At 42.3% G+C, this 16581-nt stretch overlaps 2 protein-coding genes across 3 annotated transcripts in view; one reads left to right on the top strand and one right to left on the bottom strand.

The window, feature by feature from the left end:
* Positions 1–16581, top strand: part of macrod2 (mono-ADP ribosylhydrolase 2) — a 387793-nt gene that overhangs the window by 63412 nt on the left and 307800 nt on the right. The window lies entirely within an intron of this gene.
* Positions 4994–15624, bottom strand: flrt3 (fibronectin leucine rich transmembrane 3). The gene is made up of 3 exons (XM_041049344.1): positions 15361–15624; positions 9237–9954; positions 4994–8176 (listed from the first exon to the last, which is right to left on the bottom strand). The coding sequence occupies exon 3, from the start codon at positions 8132–8134 to the stop codon at positions 6182–6184; it is 1953 nt and encodes a 650-aa protein (XP_040905278.1). The 5' UTR covers positions 8135–8176; positions 9237–9954; positions 15361–15624; the 3' UTR covers positions 4994–6181.

The raw sequence follows: 16581 nt of genomic DNA, 5'->3' as shown, positions 1-16581 counted from the left end.
AATCAAAGTCTCAGCATGCAGTTGATGTAATTTATACTGGCCTTCTTGTTACATCAGTTAAATGTGGACAGTGCTGCTTGATGGTCAGCATGGAACGTTTCCTGTCATTACTGATGAGCTGATTATGCTAGGTAGCTGCGTTTTCTGTGTTTTCCTCCTGCTCCTTTTTTCTTTCCTAGCCAAAGTGAATAAGACAGCAGCAGACCAACACTGCAGATACAAACCTTGGCTTACTGTTCAGTATGACTTGGCTGTAGCAACCATTAGGTTAGCAAAGTGGGCTAAACTTGCATGCGATTAGGCTGTCAACATCTGAAAATAATGAGCTGCAGACAGAGCCACACTAGCATGCAAATACTGTACTGACATTTAAAGCTGGCTTAACATAAATGAGAAAAGAGAATGGATCGAAGAGGAGCTTTAGTCTCCCACTGCAACGCTGCAGATCTACTGGGGGTAATGGACAAGTTGGACCCCTCAGAACCTTTAGGAATGAAATAATTATTCTCCTGCATCAGACTTCATGGACAAATGGGACTGAGGGTCGATTAAGTTCTAAGGGGGACGTGGTGTTGATCTCATAAAGGGCATCAGGAGATGTATGGCCTCTTACAAGATCATTTAAACCACTTAATGGAGGACAGAAATTAATGGCTGCCATAGAGCAGAGTCAATTATATGGATATTTTCATAACATATTGTGTATAATTCATAGTGTAATGGCACCAACACCAATCAGCCTCTCTGCTTTTGTTTTGGTTATAGCCTATTTTAAATGAGATTATTGACTCTGTATTTTGGGGGTACAGAATAAGATGCTGTCTTCATACAGTGATATAGATGCATTGTCATTGTCTGCCATTGTGGAGTGGCACAGTCTTGATGGCGGCGGCTCCTGTTAATTTGTATTAATGTCAGATAATTTAGAGTTGCCTCGGATGTATGTGCACGCCTTGTGCTCTCAGGCAAAAAATTGGATTCATTAAGAAGACGGAGGAGCTGGTTAGGTTTTTTGGCCCTGTGGTTTCAGGTCACTGAGTAATGTGAAGAGATGGAGAGGGTCCTGGCCTGGTGGATGGGGGGAGCTGGTCAGAGATAGAGGGGAGAGGACAACACCCCCACACAGAAGCGCATCACTCACGCTGACACGTCTCTCACAGGACACGCTGTTTTTGCCCCTATGCTCTTTCACCACGAGAACAGACTGTGCTTATGACTGAGAGTGACAAAGTCACATGACAGTCATTGTGCAACTGTCGGAAGGAAGGAGGGTGATGCCTTTAGGTTACTCTGCTTGCATGCATATCAATCAGTATGATTGTCTGTCCTTGTTAATTACATGTGTGGACAATGTGCCCTGGTTCACATGAAATCACAAGTACTGTAACATTCATAATTACATACGTATTGACAAAGCTCACTCACAAATGCAGACGTATGCATGAGTTAGCTTGAGCTTCTCATCAAGAGCAGTTATGCATGTGTGATGAAGATGGCTTGAAAATCAAACATCCTGTCTGAGATTGTTCTTTGCAAAATGTACAAGAATAGTCAAATGGCAAATAGTCAAAAGTCTTATGTTCGTCGACATGTCTTTGAGGATTCCTCCCCAATCTGTAATTCCAAGCAGACACTCATTTGCATGTGTCTCGGTGACTACACCTAGGCTTTCACAAGCATGTTTGCATTAATAGCAGCGTATTTGAATGATAAATGTAAAGAGCCAAAGAGATTAAATATGTAAACCATTCACTCTGTGCCAGAGGATAAATGTTGGGACTGAGGACTTCACATCAGATCATCAACAGCCATAGTTTCGTTTCTTTTCTTTGTTTATACCGCATTCACATGAACACACACACACAGTGAATGCAAATTTTACACACTCGCAAAAGTGCAGACTTTGTGGGAGGCCCTGAGCCTTGGTTTGGCGTCTGACCTCGGCACTGCTCTGCTCAGCGTTTAGAGGCCATTAAATCATGGGTCTGTTTGATGTGCAAGCTGTGTGCAACAGGATGCGAGGGAGAGGGAACAGCAAGCGCTCCTTTTATTTTTGTTTTAAATGTGTGGTTGTTTTTAGTGTACTAGTCTATGTGTTGAAGAAGCACACTTTTTACAAGAGCTAAAAAACAAGGGTTTTTTATTCTGGGTTAAACTTTTCCTAAAGAATAAAATGTTCAATATTCTTAGATTTTGTAGGACGTTACCTTTGACTTTACATTCTGTCTTTTACGCCCTGGCCTGGCATGCCTAATCAAGATGATAAACCATCTCACTTGAAAATCGCAAAGAAAAAAAAAACTCAGTGTTCCTCTCTGTATCAACTCATTGGCTTAACCTTATGCTGTGAGCCTTTTTTATGTTTTCCAAAGGCAATTAAGCCATTAGCTAAACATCTGACCTTTTCTTCGAGGTGTTTTTCCCCATAATTTCTGCTCTGTAATGAATGCCATGGGGTTTTTCCTGAGCAGAGCATCCTTATGGTGGACAGGCTGCCTATCTGAATCCACTGATGACTGCCTATGTTTTGCAGTCACTGATATGCATCAATTTTTCATCTTTTGAGATCCTTGAACTGAGCACGACCTGACCTCTAATCAGTCATAGGGTCACATGGCCTGTGCTTCTTTTTTTTCTGATCCTACTAATGGTGCTGACGGAGAAGAACAGTGCCCAGCTACTGGCCACGATGAGGTCATCCAGGGGTGCTTTGATAGGAGCATCTATAGGAATGCAAATGTGACCGGCTGCCTGACCAGTACATTACAATAGGAATAACAGCAGCCTGGGGCAGACAGTGCAGCTGCCCCCATTAGTTTTAATCTCTGGGTTACATAAAAGACAAACATAATTAGGTTCTGTGTGTGTCACACAGGAGACAAATGCATGCGGCATCTTTGGTTGTTTAAAGACTTGTCTGACCCCAGTGAGAACATGAGAGTGATTAAGGAATTGTTTAAAGGGACTGATGGGTCAAGGGGTCGTGAGTGATAAGTGAGGTCACATGGGGTTGTCGTCAGTCTGGTTCATCAATTTTGCCTCATACTTGGGTCAGCCAAAATGCACAAAGCTGCTCTGTTTAATGTATTATTTTCAGTGAAAGTCACAACAATAGCGAGCTCCTTTCACCATTTGGCTACGCTATAATTTATCACACAGGTGAGAGAGTATGTGAGAGCGGCTCGCTCATTCTCAGAGCTTTAAAGTGGTCAGCTCCGGTGGTCGTACTTCAAACGCCACTAACCCATGTGGGCAATTTGCTTAATCCCAAACGCCCACCAATAACACATAAAAGATGGTTTTCCTAACCAAAGAAATTGCTGTGATCTCATCGTCATCATACACACTGTTTGCAGTCATTCTGGCTCAAAAATAACACTTGAAACATTTGAAGAGGTTCTTGCTATTGCTGGACAGATGGACGCTGTGCTCAAGCAATAGGGCACTTTTCCATTTCTCAACATATGTGGAGTCACCTCATTCATCAACGAGAAGCCGATGCTGTGAAAGCAGCTGAGATCTCTGCTTACACATTTTCATCCTGGCCGATAATATCAAGAAGAAAACTGCACAGCTTTTTGTTTCATTTAATTTCCCTAAAAACAGACCATTGCACATTGTATTGTTTTCTTAATGTTTCTGTATAAGGCAACCACAAAAAGTGTGATAAATGTTATCTCTCTGACGAGGACGCTTTGCTCACTTCAGCGAGCAAAACAAAAGAAAAATGACCAGCATTGCAAGCTTTTATCATGTAGTTTCCTTTTTGCCTCAAGATTCTTTAATCAAATAAGATAGGACTAAGACCGAGCAGTCAAAGCACAAAAAGCTGTTGATAGCATTCATATGGAAACTATTACTATTCAGTATTCTAAAAGTAGACTGTCTGTTTACTTTAATTCCAAGTTAATGTGATATATATTTAGTGTCCAGGGAAGGGTTAGTGTATACTTAAGGTTTGGATCACTTGTGCAGCTTTTAGCGGCTCCCCTTACTGTAATTAAAGCTTTCACTGTGTTAAGAGCTTGTGGGTGTGTGAAAGTGGGTATGTGATATTTTTTTTGTGATACATACTGAATGCTTATGTGCTCTTGTGTAAGAGTATGGTCAATGCTACAGTCTAGAGAGTGTAATCTGGAAAGCATTAACTTTATGTTAGCTTTCACAAGATATTCTGTTGGACGCATCTGTAAAACAGGCTATTTTACTGCTTTTGCATGTGTACCTTTTCGTAGGTCCCTTGCCTGGGTGAGCTGCAACCATGTCATTAAGTGTGCTGCCTGGGGCCCAAAGCAGTGTGTGTGTGTATATACTTTGTCCTCTGCAGGGACAGGCATCCCCAGCAGGGTCTGCCTGTACCACCCTCCGTATGGTGGCTCGTCATTAGTTTTGTTCCGTTGCCCCGGTGCCTGGGAGATTCATCAAACCCTGGAGTCCAATCTCTCCACAGCCCTACTGCTACGCTACTGTGATATTTCTCTCTCTGGCCAATCGGATAAGTCACACATGGCTTCACCACACGAAAGAACAACAGCAGCCTCAAGCAGATGTTGCTCTGCAGACTGCCCATAGAGTGGAAAACTAGGTTTCAAGAACAGTATCAGAGTTATTGTTAAAGAGTTCACTGTGCTTTGGAAGGAGAGATGTGGTTTTGTGGTTTTGAGGCTATGAGCTAAGGCCTTGGAGTTCAGATCTTTGTGAAGGATAAAAATTCAGTAGGTTATGTTTTCATCTCCAAGCATTTTTAGATTGTGTGCCTAGACAGTAATTTGAGATATGATTGAATAAAGCAGGTCGCCTGTGGCCTTCTCTTTTTCTCCAGGGCAGTTCACATTTGTGCAAAGACGGAATTCTCTAGAGTAGCACAAAATAAATAGAGCAATCACAGCAAAGCATGATGGGATAATAGTAATTGAAGAGAACAATGAAAGTATTATTTTGAGTGGGGTTTGTTGTACTCGGGGTAAGAAAAAGCAGAGTTATTTTTGTCCACTTTTATTCTGTAATATGACCAATATTTTTCATATTCAAGTGTGTATGAAAAAAAGTCACTGGTTTCTTAAAAAGCTAAATACAATAAGCATTGGATCAAGGCACATACAAGACTGGCCAAAGGGCATACAATGCACTTTGGTTTTCAATTGTAAAGAACAGTTAACTTCAAATTGTGGCAACATAAAAGTGTGTTCATTTGAAAAATAATACAAAATAATACTCATAACAAGGATTTGCTGACACTGTGGTAATTCTAATGAAAGCCAACATGTTTTGTCTTTTTGGCCTGGTGACTAGAATGACGTATGGTACATGGTACTAAAGAATGCCGCCATTGTCATTTGGCCATTGTTGGCTTGTACAAATAGAGATAGTGGGGGGTCCTCTGTGTCAGCCTGTCCAGTCTGCTTGTTTTGAGGAGCAGAGAGCTCCTTAAGGTCAGTGTGCTTTATCTGCCCTGTGCTGTGGCCTACAGTCCTATCAGAAACACTGAAACCCTTCTTGTGTTGCTTTGCTGTGTTTCTTCTTCTTGCAAACAGGAAAAAAAAAAAAAAAGAAATCACACACTGAACAAAGCAGAGAAATAAAGCATGGCACCTCATCTTTAGTTATTCGTACTCAATACCAGGTGAATACTAGAGCAAGACTCTTGGTCCGTAGTATGTGGAGACAGCTACTGACTGCTCATTCTTTTAGAGGGCAACATGCCTGCTTTGCAAATTAGTTGATCAGCTGTGCCTTAGTTTACGTAATGTCATTTTTTTGCCTTTTTGTTTTTCAGACAGCCACAAAGTTAAAAGAATGACCTGTGCTTATACTACAAGGTTTTCTAAAGTCTGATTGTTCAACACAGCAATGAAAACCCACTTTCACAGTTGACAAGTCATCATATCTCAGTAGAACGCAGAGTTTCTTTTAGTTGGTTGATAACCTTAAGCAAAGGAAATACAGTACAAATTACTACAAATCCCTAAAATATAGAATTGCAGTTAGTTACAATACCCACTGATGGTTCAGTGATGGCCTGCAACTGGAACGTTCTCCGTCTTCATAAAATGTCCTTAAATATAAATTATATGGCAAATGTACAGAACATTGCTTCCTTAGTCTTATAGATCCAGTGTTTTATGAAAGTCTTGCCACTCTGTTTAAGTCACGCACTCATCATGAACGTCCATGCGCAATATCATGAATGGGAATGGTCTGAATCTGGTATTCCACTGTCTCTGTAGCTCCTGTTGTTAAGACTGTTCTCGCTATGTGGGCTTTTGTATAAACTCAAGCCATTAGGTGGGAAAATCGTGTGTATCACAAACTCCTCCTTGGACACAGGCAGGTGATTTATAGGTATCATTTGAAAAGAAGTCTCTCGTATTTCTAGGATGGAGTTGTCCTTCTTAGTGCCAGCTTCAGCATAGTCATCCTTTCTCCGGCGGCCTTTGTTGTACGTGCAGTTCCTGGAAAAAAGTGACCCGTTCCTGTGGACATACCAGCACACCAGTGCCAACATGATTATTGCCAAAAGAGCCACAGCCCCTCCAATGATAGCAGCCAAGGGCAGACTGGAATTTTTGTAAGGCTCTTTCTCTTGCTCTCTGTTTAAAGTTGTAGTTGGGTTGTATGATTTGTGAGAACCAGTCTCTGTCTCTATGCAAACAGGGGTCTCGTCTGACAGGTAAATGTTGCTGGTCTCCATGGGAACCATGCATATCCTATAGGAAGACTCTGGCTCCAGCGCGGTGAGCAGGTACTCCGTCCTCTCCCCCTGCACAATGGTCTCAGTGATGGAGCCAAAGGCAGGGCTGTGTCCCAGCTTTAGCCAACTAAGCCGTAGGGCAGTCATGGGCTGTGACACCCTCCATGATATGTGTATTGTATCAGCACTGCTTGACTTCACACTTATGGTGATAATCTTTCTGCCTGAAGAGGTGGTAGTGCTATGGTAATTCTTACCGAAGTCAGGCCCTTTTACTACAGGCCTTTTAGTCACAAATGAGGGCCACTGGGGCTGTGAGGGGCGTAAAGTGTTGGAGACTGTGCTAGTCTCATATGTGGGGACAAGTTCTGTATCTGTGCAGTCAAACATATCTGTAGTTAGGTCTTTAATTGCCATGCCTTTAACCTTATCAGGACCCTGGCACATGAAGCCACGTACATTGACCTTAGACGGCAACGACCGCAACCAGTCACGCACCCATTTCATCCTGCAAGTGCATTGCCAGGGGTTGCTGCGTAGCAGGAGCTGTGTGAGATTGTCCAGATCCTCAAATACACCCTGTGGGAGGCTGCTCAGGTTGTTACCGGACAGGTCCAGGCGATACAACTGCCTAAGGAAGGCAAAAGCCCCAGGCGGGACCCGATTTATGTGATTATCTTGTAGCTGCAGCTTCTCCAAGCTGGTACCTGGCAAGTTGGCTGGCGGCGAAGTCAGGGAGTTCCTCACTAGCGAGAGCTCAGTCAGGTTGATCAGGTTGATGAAAGCCATCTCCCCAATCCCACGGTTGTTGAGCAGGTTACCATCCAGGATTAGTCGCTTCAGGTTGATGAGATCTTGCAGCGACTGCTCTGAGATGGAGGAGATGCGGTTGTCATCAAAGCGCAGCTCCTCAATGCTCATGGGTAGGCCTGAAGGGATGGTGCTTAGGTGGTTTCTGGAGAGAAAAAGCAGTCTGAGGTGATTACTGTCCCTGAAGGCTCCCTCCTCTATGCTGACCGCTGATACAGAGTTATCATCCAGGTGCAGCTCCTCAATGTAGGGAATTTGGGCTAAAGAGGCATGGGTGATCATCCGGATGTTGTTCTCCTGAAGGTGGAGCTCTTTTAGCCCAAGAGGAAGGTTAGTGGGGAACTCATCCAGATTGTTGCAGTACAGGTAGATCTTCTCCACATTTGTGAGCCTGCGGAGTTCTGCAGGAATGCCCGAACTCTTAATGCGATTGTTTTGCAGAAAGAGCACTGTAGCATCCTGGGGTATACCAGTAGGGATGGAAGTCAGGCCACGGTCATTACAGTAGATGAAGGTCCCATCACAGCGGCAGGCTGAGGGACATGAGGCGGAGGTCACCAGGGGGTTAGCAAGACCCAGCAGCAGCCCGATCCTGATGAGGAAGAGGATAAAGGCCTTGCATTGACGCACCATCTTGAAGCTGTGTCGCCTGGCAGTCTAATCACTCAAGAGCCCCTGGGGAGAAGACACAAGGGTACATTTAATGCACAAGGCCTTTAAAGGAGAGCCAAATTCCTGTTCTCATAATTGCTGGGTGTTTGAAATGCTGCCTGCAGCACTTTCTAGATTAAATAACTGCTGAAAGAATTCAGTTTGAATTTCTCCTGTTAAATTGATATGAACTGATCATTTGGATTGCCAGGAAGTCACAATAAAGTGCAACTTTTTTTTTCAGATAAACTATTTGCTCCAGAGATAGCTTTTCATCATCTCCCTGAATATAGATTTCCTAGGATTAGAAGTTTAAGAACTAACCTGCATTAGAAAAATAACTGCTTTTTGTGTTTTCTTTTTTCTGATAAGAAATATTTCGACTTCTGAGCTGTGTGAATTGAATCTCTGTGCTTTTTTGGCCCTGGCTTGTGAAATGTAATAGCACTCCCTAGTTGTTTTACACGTTTCTGTATCTCAAGGCTGCCTTTCATCGCTACAGACCACGAGGGTGAACAAAGTCAGGCTTTGTTGATGAACTGTTGTGGAACCGACATACTCTTAAGTCCTGTTGGATCATTACCCATGCCTTGTGCCATTCAAATTCTGGGGTTTAACTGGCCTCCTCTAAGGTAGGGAAGAAATATCTCTGCTCACAGAAGAGGTCTGATAACCGTCTGTAGAAAATTAATATCCAAGAAGGACATGTTGAGATTACGAGATGAAATCTGTCATCCTCACTTATCCTTGCATAGCACGAAGCTATTGATCGTAGCTGTAATTGTGGTATGTTACAAAATTTTGAAAATGCGCATTAATTGTTTTTAAAGAGCAAGATATTGAATTGTAAACTTACAGCAGATAGCCTTCAAATTAGCAAAACCGTGGTGCAGAGCAAAAGGTGGCAACTGGTTATCTGTCCCTTTTTTTCACTATCAGTGTGTAGTTCCCTTCTAATTAGGCTAATACTGATTTATTGCTTTAATTATGCATTCCTGCCATGACCTCTTCCTGCACGTCTCATTAGAAATTGTGGTCTGGTCAGTGAGGTGGAAAGAAGCAAAGCCATCCGTATTTGTCATACCTGATTTATACGATGTAGTAAATCCTTTCCAGCCACCAAAAATCCAATCAAGATTTCCTCTTGAATTTTCTCTTATCCTCCCTGAAAGGAAAAGTTTGTCCAAGGGGTTTCTAGTGATATCCTGACCTGGTCAGTGTTTGCTGAGCTGATCCTTGTTTGGACGATGACCTCCTCTGTGTTGTCAGAGGCTCATGCTTTCAATGCCTTTACCATGGCAGATAAGCCTGTTGAAAAAGCATCCCTTCTCACTGACAAAGCATGCCCTCTCAGGTAATATTAAAAATCCTAATGGGTGTTGAAATTGTCAAGCTCAACAGCCATAACTGCAAATTAGATTTTTTGGATGTTGTATAGTGATCCGTGTGCAGGACGGGCTGAGCTTTAGCAAAGGCTCCTTTCTGCAATCAGGCCCGACAGGCATGATGAGTTGACACAAAGCTGGTCTGAGCCATGCCAATCCCCTGTGCCACAGGCTCAATCCAGGCCTGTTCACTTGTGTACTCCAGGTCTACAGGTAACCCAGAATCCTCTGCTCCCTTGTCGAGCCCGTATACACATTAATCCAGGGCTTTGGTCCCTTTTCCTGAAGCAGATAACCAATGTTCTCTTCTCCTCTAAGGGGAAAAGCAGGGCAAGGTGCTTATCCTTTGGGCCCAGCCTCCTTCACGCATCTGCAGCTTGACTCATACTGCTCCCTCCGCACACCTGGGATTGTTATCTGAAAATAACCAGAGACAAACATATTTAATGCCCACATTCATTTAAATTATTATCAAGTGAAATTAAATTTTGATGTAAAATTTCATTTTTCATTATATTGTTTCAAATGAAGGCCCAATTCTCTGCACAGTGTACAGTGTAAGTATTAGTTTCAGCCATTGGTTTTTACTATCAAACATAAAGCAAGCAAAATGTTGATACTGGGGAAATATAATTAGATATAGGAATTTTTGATACTGAACTCTGACCTCTCTTACATCGCAAATATTTATTTAGAATTACTCTTCAACGCTTCAAGGCTATGATTTAGCCTGCTGACCTTTTGCAGCCCGTTACTCTTAACAAACCACATTTCTTTTCTATGGTGATACAAGAAAGAATGTCCACTCATACGAAAGACAACAGTGATGTAGGCCCCAGCACAATGGCTGAGGGTGGAGCCCCTATGCCCTTCTCAGTCCAGTTCACTGTTTAGCCGAGCGTTTAGTGTTTTACAAGAGAACTAGTCCTGCGATTAAAAAATGCAGAATCTGCTAGTTTAAAAATGAGGATAGTCCAGATTCCATACGTGAGAGGAAAGGCAGGATCCAGTCGGTGCTTACTGAATTGCTCACATTGTTAAAAAGCACTCATGACAAATGAGGGCCATTTGAATTTCGTATGGAGAAGAGGATGGCTATTGCATACATCTCTGTCACTCCCAACTCTTCTGTGTGGCCCCTAACCCCCACCCCATGCTTTCTTTACATTCTGTGAAAGCTATTTCAGTTTGTAAAAATAGAATTTCCTTTGCCAAAGAAAATGTTATGTTTCCTCTTAGAACACAATAGCTTTGTGTCCTTATATATAACCGTCCATGTGACCTGCTGGCAGCCAGCGAGCGCTGTAAAACATGGAAAGGTAAATTAGGAACAAAGGGCCCAGCCATTTAACAGTTGTAGTCCATGACAAGGAGAAGATTAGGGAATTGAGAGGCTTGTAACTCAATTACAACTCCTGAGATGCTGTCTAATAATAACGCCCCCCCCCCCCTTCCTTCTGTTTCATCTAAACACGGGCCCTCAGTCCAGTATTACATTAGTAGTAGATTAGAGTCTGGGGAAAAAGCACCAGATGTGACCTCTACCAACTTCTGGAATAAAGAAGCCTGACAAGGGAGAAAAAAAAAAGAAATTCAGTAATGGAGTTTTATAAAATTGCGGGATGATGGAGGGATATGTGCTATCTGTCTGTTGGAATGAACTTTTAATGCAGCACTTAGTCAAGCTATTTCAATTTTAAATAGTCATTTTCACCTCATTTTGTAAAGTTCTCCATCCTCTGGATATTGTTAAGTATGTAGCCTTGATTTGAATCCTTGAATTCTGAACATTACATAAAAGACGGTAACTGTCTCTGCATTCCTGCCTTACAATGAGAACCCAGCAAGAACTAGCTGCGCTCGGAATAACAGGCTTTTAAGGTTGGCGACGGTGTGATTCCCTGCATGAATAGCCCCATATGTGATACGGTGCAACATTTCCATTTAGTTTGCTTTTCTTTGAGCGCCACAACTGCGTTACCTGCTGAAAGCACAGACTCTACATCAGTGTCCAGTAGAAAGGGGCGAGGGACATGGTTATTCATTTACGAACGCTGGTGTAAATGAACAAAAACCACACTGTGGCATATTGTCTCACAGGCCTCGATGTGTTATGTTATATTGTAGGTAATTTTTCAGAAGTCTGCTTTGAACACAGCACATCATTCTCACTTTACGAGGAGCATAGTCAGGCCTAGATGCTTCGCTGTTTTTTCCCCCTTTTCTTTTTCCACGCTCATCGGATTTCAGGAGAGTGGCCCCTCTCTATTGTTTGCTACAAGGCAAGCATGTAGACCTTGTAGCCTCAACAGAGGGGGTTTAGGTATTAAAACGTTTTATTCGTGCAATTTAAAAATTCCTTTACTTTAGACAGCTCCTTTTGCAAGCCGTTTCTTTTTCATTTACGAATTCTGTATACCCATGCAAATATTCACACTCATCCACACACACACACACATGGTACGTTCATGTGCACACAATCATTTTGAGAGCAGTGGGGGCTGAGTTAAACATTTTTAGTGATGGATGTCTTTCTCCATCGTTCTAATAAGCTCTGCTGGCCAGACAGGAGATTTCTTTAGCAGTCAAAGTGGCTTCTGCTTCATTTAATCTGAACTGGCAAAGTTAAATTGAGCATCCTGGTTAAAAAAAAAAAAAAGTGCATGCATGTGTGTGTGTACAGCTTGTTACCTTTCAGCGGAGAGCGTCAGAGGCTCACACAAAGCTGGACACTGATAGCCATTGTGAGCTCAACACGCATAAATGCACATTAGTCTGCAATAACAGAGCCTAAGACTTTGTGCCCTCTAGTCATCCACTGTACAAGAAAGGCTTTGGAAAAACTCAAATAGAAACAATTTCATGCTTGTCAAAAGTATTGCAGATTATAATGACTTTTAGTTTTGTAAAATACAGGATACTATTACATGGGTTACATTTGGGGTGGGGGGGCTGCAGAAGTAGTAATGGCTGACTGTTAAATTATTCATGAGCCCTGAAATTAATTTTGAACCACAGTGGAGCTCTCCGTTGGGAAATCAGTGCTGTTTGTATCTGCTGTTGATTATTCCTTCAAATTCATAATATAGTTTTGAATTATGATTGATTGCACACAATATAGTTATTGTTGATTATATTTTTCCAGGTTTTGGTCAGAGAAATTGTATTTTGTCTGCCACCTTACTTGACAAGTTGGTAGGTTTTAAGCAACACTAAAATAAGATCAGAAAACATGAATTGTTTAGGGCTGTACGATCATGCAAATAAGTGGACTTCACTAACCTGATACAAAAGCAAAATGTAGTGTCCGTTTGTATTTTCTTATATTAAAATTTTTGTGTTTCATAATTTTCTGCTCTTAACCGAGCTTAGTTTTTGTAAATGTTTTGTGTGCAGTGAAACCTTGCGTCTGCCATTTATCTACGTAGTAGTAAGGTGTATGTCAGGAGACCAGGCCGCGGCCTGATGTGGTGCTGAGACACAATGGAACATTCATGGTCACATCTGACTTGACAGGGACACAGAACACGTTTAAGCCAAAAAGAAAACGGGCAAAAAAAAATCCCTGAAAGATTCACACATTTGGTATGTGGCCTCCTGGCGCTGTCTTTAGATGGGCTGAACAGATGATACTTTTGCTGGGCCATTAAGAGCACAGAGAGGCCTGGGACAGACGGGGGTCTCTCTTTTGTAGCAGCCTGAAAGGAGAGATCTGTAGCAGCTGCAGTGGTTTTTCCCCCACATGGGGGTGGTAGGCACTACAGTTTTTCCTGAGTCAAATGGCTTGCAAAGGTTTTTCCTGCAGTGTTTATTCTTTGCAGCCATGTTTACACCTTCACTTTCACTAAGCAATCTGAAATTATTTACCTATCAAAGCTAGAGATAGATGGTAAAAAAGACTGAATAAATTATGAATAGAAGAGAATTAGGCCTCCTCAAAGTACAATGTTGAATCTGAAAGGTGTCTTGGTAGTTATAAATGCCTTATTATTACTTTTTTCCTACGGCATCATTCATATTTTATGCTGTAACAATACTGCCAGCAGAAGATTCTGCCTGTAGTGACCTGGTTAGTTGTTAATCTGCAATGAGAATTCCCTCTGAAAGCAATTGACTGGGGACTTTTGCCTCAGGCAGTCCTCAGTGAAGACAATTGGGTCTGTCCTAATGTCTACCATGTTTAACAAGCTATTTATTTTTGTCTCTCAAACATACTGAACAACAAAGAGCCACCATTACGAAGCTTGACAGCTGAAGTCGGGTTTGAATCCACCATTAGTGACTGAAATCAGGCTGTAGCTCACATATTTATATATAAATATATCAGTCATTGTTTAAAGCCTGAATGACCTTATCATTTCATGGAGATAAAAGGCTGTGTTAAATTGGATTAACAACTGTCCCTGCCCTGGTGTTGCTACTAAGTCACACAGCTTAAATACAGTGCATGAGAACTGAAAGCGCCCACTGTTAATGCACTGATCCAATAGGGATAAATATCAGGTTTGTATGGAGAGAGAGAAACGAGCCGTCAGCATCACAGATTTACATTCGGGTGGAGGTCCTGCTGTCAGTCGGCCATATGAGTGGAAGGTATTATCACACTGTGAGCCGTGTGTTCTTTCTGGATGCTTATTAATACGACAGTCGTAACAGAGCTGCAGCTGCACACAACTGTCAGATATTTGTTTAGAGGCGTCGCAGATGTACCGTACAGTATAGCTGTGTGCGTGAAATGAGCCGCTGCTTGTTGTGCGAACTGGTGCGTATATGAAACTTCAGTGGCTTTTTATTCCTGTGCATTTTCAGGGGGACCCTCCTGACTGCGCCCTTACAGCATATAGCTCTGATGGTTTTTTTTTTCCTCTTTCGCCTGTATTATCGTTAGACAGGCCCACAGTTTCACACAGTAAATGTAGTAGGACATGAATAGGAGCTGGTCCGCGTCGCCCAGACAGTGACGCCGGAGACGCATTTAGCGGAGTTTCTCCAGCTGCCCCTTCATGTCCAACTCGGCGGGATCTGCGCTGCAATTTCAGCTGCACGGCGGGGTGTCTTCTCCGGGCTGCGACACCGAGACTAAATCACACAGTCCCCCCATAATCCTATCAAGTTTGCGTATTCACCCCAGTTTATTTTCTCACTGGTTTGGGGAGACATCAAAAGCTGAATTAAGGAACGAAAATGGTTGTTTTAGACTGTCCCTGTTGCTCTCTGAGTGCTTTACACATGTTTGGACCAGTGTACCGAGGCAGGCAGAGTATGAATGTGATCGAGAGGCACATTTTGCGTGTCGCAACAAGAAATTCATCTCTACAGACAGACAGACAGAGAGAAACCGGATCTGGTGTTTGTGGTCTCTGTTATAGACACACGCAGAATAAAGAGGGGCGCATCACAGGATCGAGGCACCAAGTTGAAGGCACGAGAGGGGCTGACGAGACCCGATGAACAGTCTCTTTAAGTCTGATTTTTTTTAAATCTGGAGAGAAAAGCAGAAGGATTTTCCGTGCGTAAACTCAGGGACGAGCTTGGTTATCTGAAAAGAAAAGTACTCTCACGGTTTTTTTTTCGTTACTGTCGCTTGAAGCGTTACTAAGACTGCGAGACAACCACCTCAGAGAAAGCCAATGTATTTTTTTTTCCCCGGTTGGGCCGAGTATTAAAAAATAAATAAAGGGTAAAAAAGCATGGTAACTAATTAGACACAAGCAACTCCTGAGGATTCCGCATGACTTTAAATTCCTTCTGCCAGAAAGAAGATCCAAAAAAATGAAAAGGGTGCATTCCCAACAGGACTGCACCAGCAAAAAACGCACTTACCTCTATAATCAACCCAAAAAAACAAGGAAAGTAACAGGTATCCTCTTAAATTGGGGTTCACAACGGGGGAAAAAAATAATAATCCAATCCAGGCTATGAGGATTTCAATTCAGATCCAAAAAGAAAAAGAAAAAAAGGAAAATAAAGCTCCTCTCACTCAGGCTAGAGCTATATGGAGTTTATCTGTAGCAGCACTGCTATGTTTGCTGGTGCCCCCCTCACACACACACATACACAATCTGTAGGCTGTGCAAGGACATAGGTGCACGGGTAGATCTCAATACAAATGTGGAGTTGTGTTTGCCTCTAGCTTTGCTTCAATAGAGCACTGATGTCATCTGGAGGAGGGGTCTCTCTCTCTCTCTCTCTCTCTCTCTCTCTCTCTCTCTCTCTCTCTCTGTCTCTGTCTTTCTCCCTCCCTCCCTCTCTCGCTCTCTCTCTGTTTGGGAGATGCATAGGAAAGTTGCAGTGTTATATGGATACACTAGGGGGAGTGGAGGAAAGGGGAAAGGCACTCACATCCTTGTCAGATGTGTGCACTTAAAGAGGAGTGAGTAGTCACTGGTTGGAAAGCAATGCTCACTGGCAGAAAAAGAGGGAGAGGGGGGAAAAAAAGTGGAAATGTACTACAGTATGTGTGTGCATGTTGGTGAGATACACACAACCTTTTGCTTGTAATGGTTTGTTTCAGGCGGCGTGTGGTTTTGTTATCTCTAGTTAAATTAGCATTTGCATATTTGTTTGAGATGTGTCAGAATAATTTATAATTTGGGTTTTGGCATCAGGGGCTTCATTACAGATGTTGTGATTTGTCAGTTATCTCTGTTGCAGGTGCTGTGTGTTTTTTTTTTTTGTTGGGAATGTTTTTTTCTTTTCTGAAAAGGAAAAAAAAAATCCAGTGTTTCTCGATTGTAAAGCAAAACATCTGTCTAAAATTCAAATAAAAACTTTGCCTTTTCATTTGTGTGAAGCACATACCAGACAGTCTTTTTTTTTTTTTTTTTTTAACTGTAACATGTAATGAATATTTGATGACGTTGTCACAGTGAACCAGAATAATTTATAACAAGAATTTGGAGTTCTGCTAATTCCTAATATGTGTTTCTGTATGTGTGGCTGTAACTGTGTATATGCCTGTACATCGGGCATGTGTGTGTGCCTTTGTGTTGATAGAGGACAGACGTGTGAGTCGCTCTGACATACCTGAACCTTGCTGACATT

Source organism: Toxotes jaculatrix, chromosome 11, assembly GCF_017976425.1.
Source record: "Toxotes jaculatrix isolate fToxJac2 chromosome 11, fToxJac2.pri, whole genome shotgun sequence".
Lineage (NCBI taxonomy): Eukaryota > Metazoa > Chordata > Actinopteri > Toxotidae > Toxotes > Toxotes jaculatrix.
The sequence above is the reverse complement of the archived record's forward strand: the minus strand, read 5'-3'. Positions and strand labels throughout refer to the sequence as shown.